The 7,204-nt window shown below is 44.3% G+C and overlaps 1 protein-coding gene across 1 annotated transcript in view; it reads left to right on the top strand.

The window, feature by feature from the left end:
- PRKG1 (protein kinase cGMP-dependent 1) overlaps positions 1–7,204 on the top strand; it is a 1,201,019-nt gene that overhangs the window by 980,584 nt on the left and 213,231 nt on the right. Inside the window, exon 6 of the mRNA XM_019651487.1 lies at positions 5,026–5,103. Within this exon, the coding sequence (XP_019507032.1) occupies positions 5,026–5,103 (78 nt within the window). The remainder of the gene's footprint in view (positions 1–5,025; positions 5,104–7,204) is intronic.

Here is a 7,204-nt window from a genome sequence, read left to right as displayed (position 1 = left end):
AAGGATAGAACTTGAGTCCTTGGAGGGCTTGTTGAGCCAATAAGTTAACCAACCCTAAAACTTCTCCATTCCCAGAATCCTTGTCACATGAGGGACTAAATGTCCTTATAATTTAAGCCATTTATTCAATAAGTATTTACTGAATACTTAGGTCCTCTTCTAGGTGAAAGGGAAACAATAAGGAACAACACAGAAATCCCTTCATAGAGTTGACATTCTAGTGGAGGAGACAGTTGCTAAGTGAGTACATGAGTGATATATTAAACGTGGGGCTGATGCCTTCCGTTTACCCCAGGCCCATTTATACTTTCCCTTGCCCTCCTCTGTTCCCAGAGGTTGATCACCAGGCTTCCCTGTTCCGACTTCCAGCTGAGTTCAGCCAATGGGGAACCCCAGCAGGTGACCAGAGGGTGGAGAAGAGAGAGGCCTGAACTGGGCTTGGGTTTGGCAGTGGGTCCTTTCCTATCAGAAGCCACAGGTCCTGTGGGGCTTTCTCTCCTGTGGTTCCAGCTCTTAGCAGGGTCCAGTAACCCTGCCCCTGCCCCCTTTACCTCCGGCTCTCCTTGATCTCCTGCTCCTGCCGACACTCCCCTCATACCATGCATCCCTCATGGGTCACTACACCTCCCCTCAGGGTGCAGTCTCTCTTGTCAGAATCCCAACAGATGTAGGTGGTTTGTGTGCTACACTGAAAATAAATTCATGCAGTCATGAGTACAGAGGAGAGGAACATGTTCAGAGGACAGGACAGGAAACGTCTCATTGAGAAAGTGACGTTTTGAGTAAAGATATGAAGGAGTCAGGAGCTACCTGGAGTGCTGCAACATTTCAGGCAGACAGAAGGGCCGGTGCAAAGGCACTGAGGTAGGTCTGGGCCTGGGTGTTGAAGAAAAATCAAAGGAAGTGGTGTGAACAGAACAGGCATAATGGGGGGGAGGGGAGGGGGGGAGGAGGTGAGGTCAGCTAAGCAAAAGAACAGAAGCTATAGCACCTTGGAGCCATTGTGAAACTCCACTGTACTGGAGTAGAAGGGCCCCTGCAGGCTTTTGAAGAGAGAAGGGCCAAACCACTGACGGAATTTTAAAGGAATCACTTGATGCTATGTTGGGAAGGGCACTAAAAGGGCCGGGTAGGAGCAAGGGCCCAGGTAGGAGAAAAAGGCCCTGGGCAAGGGAGGCAAAGGGGGAAACGTTGGGAAGTTGTGGGGTCTTGAAGTTATTTGAAGGGTGAGGCCATCAAGATTTCCTAAAAAAAAGGTTATGGTCTGGGAGGAAGGAGGATTTAAGGTTGCCCCAAAGGTGTGGGGCCAACATACTTGGGAAAATGAGTTTGAGCCGCTGATACATGTCAGGCAGGAGAAGCAAGAATAACAGGAGGTCAGGAGATTTGGACATGTGAGGTTTGAGGCATGTGTCAGACTGTGTTTTGAGGGACCCTGATTTACCACATCTGCAGGGTTTCACACCTTCGTGCAGTCCCCTCCCGTGGCAATGGGTTTGGCCCTGGGACCTGCTTGAACGCATTGAAAGCAGCACAGGTGATACAGGGCTCTTTTCTGGCCTGGGCCTTGGGAAGGCCTTGGAAGCCAGTTGCCATCTAAGAAGTTGGTCTACCCTGAGAACCATGTCATGGAAAGGAATGGGTCCTTTCCCACTCCTTACGCCGTGTGGAGAACAGAGACCGACAGTCCCAGCTGTACCCCCAGCCAGCAGCTAGCATCAAATGCTCACCACAGAGTGAGGAGTTAGACCTTGCAGTTATCCCAGCTGATACTGTGGGAAGCCAAGGAACAGTATCGAGAGAAATAATAAATTGCTGTTTCAGGTCCAAATAAAACTACAAAAGATTTAGTGTAGTTATTCTAACCTGGGGACAGCTTTGCCCCCAACAGGGTAATTGGCAATGCCTAGTGAACTTTTTGGTTGCCACACCTGGGGTGAAAGTGCTACCGGCATCTTGTGGTAGAGGCCAAACTGCTACATATCCCATGTCTGAACCCGACCAGATGTACGAAACAGCCCCCAACAACAAAGGATTATCTGTATCAAAATGTCTATAGTGCCGAGCCTGGGAAACGCTTACCTTCCTACATTTTTAATGTATTACAAACAATTTTCAGTTTCTAAAAGGAAATAACATTCCAGTAAGTCATCACTTCATGTCACCTATGGGGCCTGCAACTTTAAGTAAAAACAATGTCTAATGAAACTAATTATGATACAAACAAGAGTTAAGTTCCTAAAGCATCTCATCAACATTATAATGAAACAGTGTTAAACAAAACAATGCTATTGGAAGACCTGCTATATGTGCGAAAGGATAGGCTTTATTATTATTAGTTATTAGTTTAAGGTGTACAAAACAATGTAATAGTTACATTGTGATTTAAGGTGTACAAAACAATGTAATAGTTAGACATTTACACCCCCCACAAAGTGATAACGCCCCACCCCGAATCTACTACCCCTCTGACATCGTATATAGCTGTTACAATTCCATTTACTCTATTCCCTATACTGTACTCCATATCCGTGACTACATATGTATTAAATTATGGTTGACATACAGTATTATTCAGCTTTAAAGGAGATACGTAAGTGAGCAAATGAGCTTAGATGAGCTGAGAATTCTTTGAATTTTGGTGCTTTTTATGTCCATCTTTCTACTGTTTCCAAAATAATTGTATATCCACTACTATTATGTGATCATAAAAAACTGCTAGTTCTCTTTTTTGGGGTGGCTTTCTCTTGCTCAACATTCAGTGGCTTCTTCCTCATCTTTCAGTTGGGGCATCAGAATCTCCGCCATGGCAAAGCCATGGGAAGAGTCAGACCTCTACTAGACAGTACAGCACATAGTACGCAAGCCTGTGCTAACAGAAAGTCAGCATTTTGCACACGGGATTGATTGGGAGGGGAGGGGTGTTGAGAGCTCTTAGATTAGGAACCAAGTGAAAAATAAGACAAAGAATAAGATAAAAAAGATATTACCATTATTACTAATAAAATATAGGCAAGGGGCTGGAGCTTAGGTGGGAGAACATACAGGCTTCCTAAACTGTACCTTCTATTTGGGCAGATTTGTCCTGTCACACAAACCGGACAGGGGCAGACTTCTCTATGCCAGGGAAGAGATTCTTCCCCTGGATGGAGGAGCTGCAGAGAATACCAGCGCTCTGTGGGAGCTCCCTCCCACCAGTGAGAGACGATGAGAGGCTGAGCGGAACATACCAATTATGTCCACATTTACCGGTCAGATAAATCACGCCATCTCCCCTGGTGTAGACTGAGGAAAGGGGAAGAGAGGGACCCTGAGTTTTTTTTAACTGCGCTCCATTCGTTTAGAAAGAAACATCAGGAGGGGGTAAGATGCTCCACCGTTGCCCCTCCCCTTCCCCTCATATCGCCACTCTTCCCTTGTCAGTTTTAGCTACTACCTGTGCTATGCAATACAGCCTCCACCAGCCATGTATAAGTATTTAAATATCAATAATTAAAATTAAATGTATTTTTTAAAATTCAGCTTCTTAGGCACACTGGCCACATTTCAACTGCTCAGCAGCCACATGTGGCTAGCGGCTGCTATACTGAACACTGCAGGTGTATTCCATTACACCCATTGAAGAAAGACCTAGCTGGCGGTGCTACTCTGAGACTGCTGCCTTACCCATCTCTGTATCATCAGTGCCTATAGCCAGGCCTGACTCAGAGACACCCACAAATGTTTGTTGAATGGCTACATGAATGTAGGCTGCTGTGATTTGTTTTTCAAATCTGCATGTTGAAAAGATGTGTTCATTTCAAAGCAGCAAGATATGAAAATGGAATATAGATATTTTGTTAAATGAAATAAATCTGTTGAAGAATACGCATTCTATACTCTTGTTTTTAAAAGTTGTTACTAAGAAAGTAAGTTACTATTGAGTAAAATAAAAGTGACAGATTAGATAGTATGTTTTTTTTTCTAGGAATATAAAGAAAATTATGGCCATTTTTAATGTGAATTATTAACGAAAGGCAGATTTAAGAGTAGGTAGACTCAAGCATTTCAAAACGTGGTATCGAAGTATAAGGACAAATCACAGGGCTGATGGATATTACATGCAAACCATGAAATGTGATTCATAAGGAGCGCACAAAGTAATATTTTCTTTCCCAAAATATGGCTCCCTTGCTCAGCCGCAGAGAAGGATAGGGCGAAATGGCACAGTTCTACTTCCTGACACAGCAATACACTTTCTCTCACCTCTCCTTATAGAAATTACTTTTATCTGTTGCAGGACTAATTTTAACCCTGGGAATAAACCTACTGACTGTGTCAGAGTCAGAATACCGAGACACTGGCTGTGAGAATCCTTTTGTAGCTTTTGCTTTGCTCCTCATTCAGTAGTTTATGAGCTCACAGATGCTGGATCAGAATTCACTTCATAAAATTAAGACATTCTGTTTGACAGAGCCAAATCAAAATTGCTGAAGCAAGGACAGTAAAGCATGAAGCAGTGCCTTACAAAGTAACTAGGACCATCTAACCGACATTAAAAGCCAACATGGTTTCCAAATGAAAATCTTCAGATGCCGCAGTAATTTCTCAGGAAGAAAAAAAAGAAAAAAAGAGCTATCATTATGAGACTACTAAAACCAAATGATGAATAAAATGATACAGAAAGACCAGTGCAATTAGCATCTCTGCTGTTTTATTTTATGCTCAGTTTATGGGAGAAAATAATATTTTCATCAAATGATTAAAATGGATTGGATTTAAAGATAGAAATGTAATCATCCAGAAAAATGGCAATAACAAAATAGTTTTTAAAATATGCATGATAGAAATTATTTCTTTGTAATTATAATTATTAAGTTCATTAACTATTATTCATTCTTAAACCATGATGGATTCTAGGCTTGGGTAAAGCTCCATGAGAGTGAATGCATCTCTCGGGAGCTGGTATTGGAAGAGGTTGAGTTGTTTGGTAAATTACTTCTTTCTTAATGATTTTTTTTTTCGTCTCTTTTTTTCCATTTTCAGACCCACTATGAAAATGGGGAATATATCATCAGGCAAGGTGCCAGAGGGGACACCTTCTTTATCATCAGTAAAGGAAAGGTAAGTTCTGGTAGCACAAGAGAGTGATGAAGGAGAAGAGCCTGGGGCCCCTCAGCAACCCCTGGAGAAACANGCTTTGCCCACTATGCTAGGGATTGAAGGATGACTGGGCCTCACCTCTGAACCGAGACCCCCAAAGATAAGAAAAACGCCATCTTTCACCACAGTGCTGGCAGGCTCTGAACTCCAGAACCAACCAAAGCCAGAGTTTCCAGGAAAAGGCAGGAGCCAAGTATTGGGGTTCAGCCCCCAAGGGGTCTGTTGAAGTTATCAGTTGCTGAGCAACAAACCACCCCAAAACTTGGTGGCACAGAAGTTAAGAACCATTTTATTATGCTCATAAATTCTGTGGGTCAGGAATTCAGATGTAATACAGATGACTTGTCTCAGCTCCATGATATTTGGGGCTTCAAATGGGGATACTCAAATGCTGAGGCTGGGCTCAGCTGAAAGCTTCCCACTCACATGTCTTCCTCCTGACTGCATTGACTGAGATGTCACAGATGCTAGGCTTGGCTGGCATTGTGGTTCTGATCACCTATACATGTGGCTTGGGCTTTTCAGAGTATGGTGCTGGGTTCCAAGAGGGAGGCTCCTGAGAACCAGGTGGCAGCTACATGGCCTTTCCCGAGCTAACCTTGGAAGCCACGCAGCATCACGTCCATGCAGGCTACTGATACAGAGGAGCTGCTAAGGCCACCCCAGATTTTAGAGAAGGGTATTAGACTCTAGCTCTCAAGGAGAAAATTGCAAAGTCACTATGCAGGAGAGATTTTGGAGTGGAAGTTATTTTGTGGTCATCTTTGGGAAATACAACTGTCAGAGAATCATAGCATCTCATGACTGAAAGGGACCCTAAAGTTCCCCCTCAGGAAACCTTGGACACCAACTTCGGTCTCCTCTGCAATGTTGTGGCCCATGCTCATCCAGCCATTGCTGGTGTGTGCTCACTATGTGGTGTCCCTTGCCCAGTGGGGCAGCCTGTTCTACTTGGATCTGCTTCCCTTCTTGTGTTGAACTTCTGCAAACTTTGGTTTCCTTCCTTTAATTCCCACTCGCTCTCTGAACTGTCAACCAGAGAGACTACCTCCCTTGGTCTCACCCCAGCTCAGTGGAGATTTGAAGACAACAACTGTGGATTCTGAGTTTTCTAACAGCCTAGAATTCCAGCTCTACAAGCCCTTCCCTCAGACACTGTTTGGGGCTCTTGGGTACATCCCCAATCCCTCCTCTCCATGTTCCCACTGATTTGATTTCATTTGAATGGTTTCTTGTCAGCCTTAGTGGGTGACTTTGACTAATGAAAAACATTTGGAGTAATTCCACTCCTCTCGACAGGCATTTGTTTAAGAACAGGCATGCAGCCTAAGACAAGGAGGCATAAGGGAATGGCTGCTAGGTGTTTCTGGGATTTTTTTCCCCCCCAGAAGGAGTTGTAAGATGAGAAAATCCCTTTTTCTGCCTTAAACCCCGCTGTGATGACTGGAGCACTAGCAGTCATCTTGGGACGATGAGGACCCTACTAATGACGGCAAGCCAACTGAAAGAAGGATAGAACTTGAGTCCTTGGAGGGCTTGTTGAGCCAATAAGTTAACCAACCCTAAAACTTCTCCATTCCCAGAATCCTTGTCACATGAGGGACTAAATGTCCTTATAATTTAAGCCATTTATTCAATAAGTATTTACTGAATACTTAGGTCCTCTTCTAGGTGAAAGGGAAACAATAAGGAACAACACAGAAATCCCTTCATAGAGTTGACATTCTAGTGGAGGAGACAGTTGCTAAGTGAGTACATGAGTGATATATTAAACGTGGAGCTGATGCCTTCCGTTTACCCCAGGCCCATTTATACTTTCCCTTGCCCTCCTCTGTTCCCAGACGTTGATCACCAGGCTTCCCTGTTCCGACTTCCAGCTGAGTTCAGCCAATGGGGAACCCCAGCAGGTGACCAGAGGGTGGAGAAGAGAGAGGCCTGAACTGGGCTTGGGTTTGGCAGTGGGTCCTTTCCTATCAGAAGCCACAGGTCCTGTGGGGCTTTCTCTCCTGTGGTTCCAGCTCTTAGCAGGGTCCAGTAACCCTGCCCCTGCCCCTTTACCTCT

Source organism: Hipposideros armiger, unplaced genomic scaffold (genome assembly GCF_001890085.2).
Source record: "Hipposideros armiger isolate ML-2016 unplaced genomic scaffold, ASM189008v1 scaffold_161, whole genome shotgun sequence".
Classification (NCBI taxonomy): Eukaryota; Metazoa; Chordata; class Mammalia; order Chiroptera; family Hipposideridae; genus Hipposideros; species Hipposideros armiger.
This window is presented reverse-complemented; position numbering and strand designations above follow the sequence as displayed.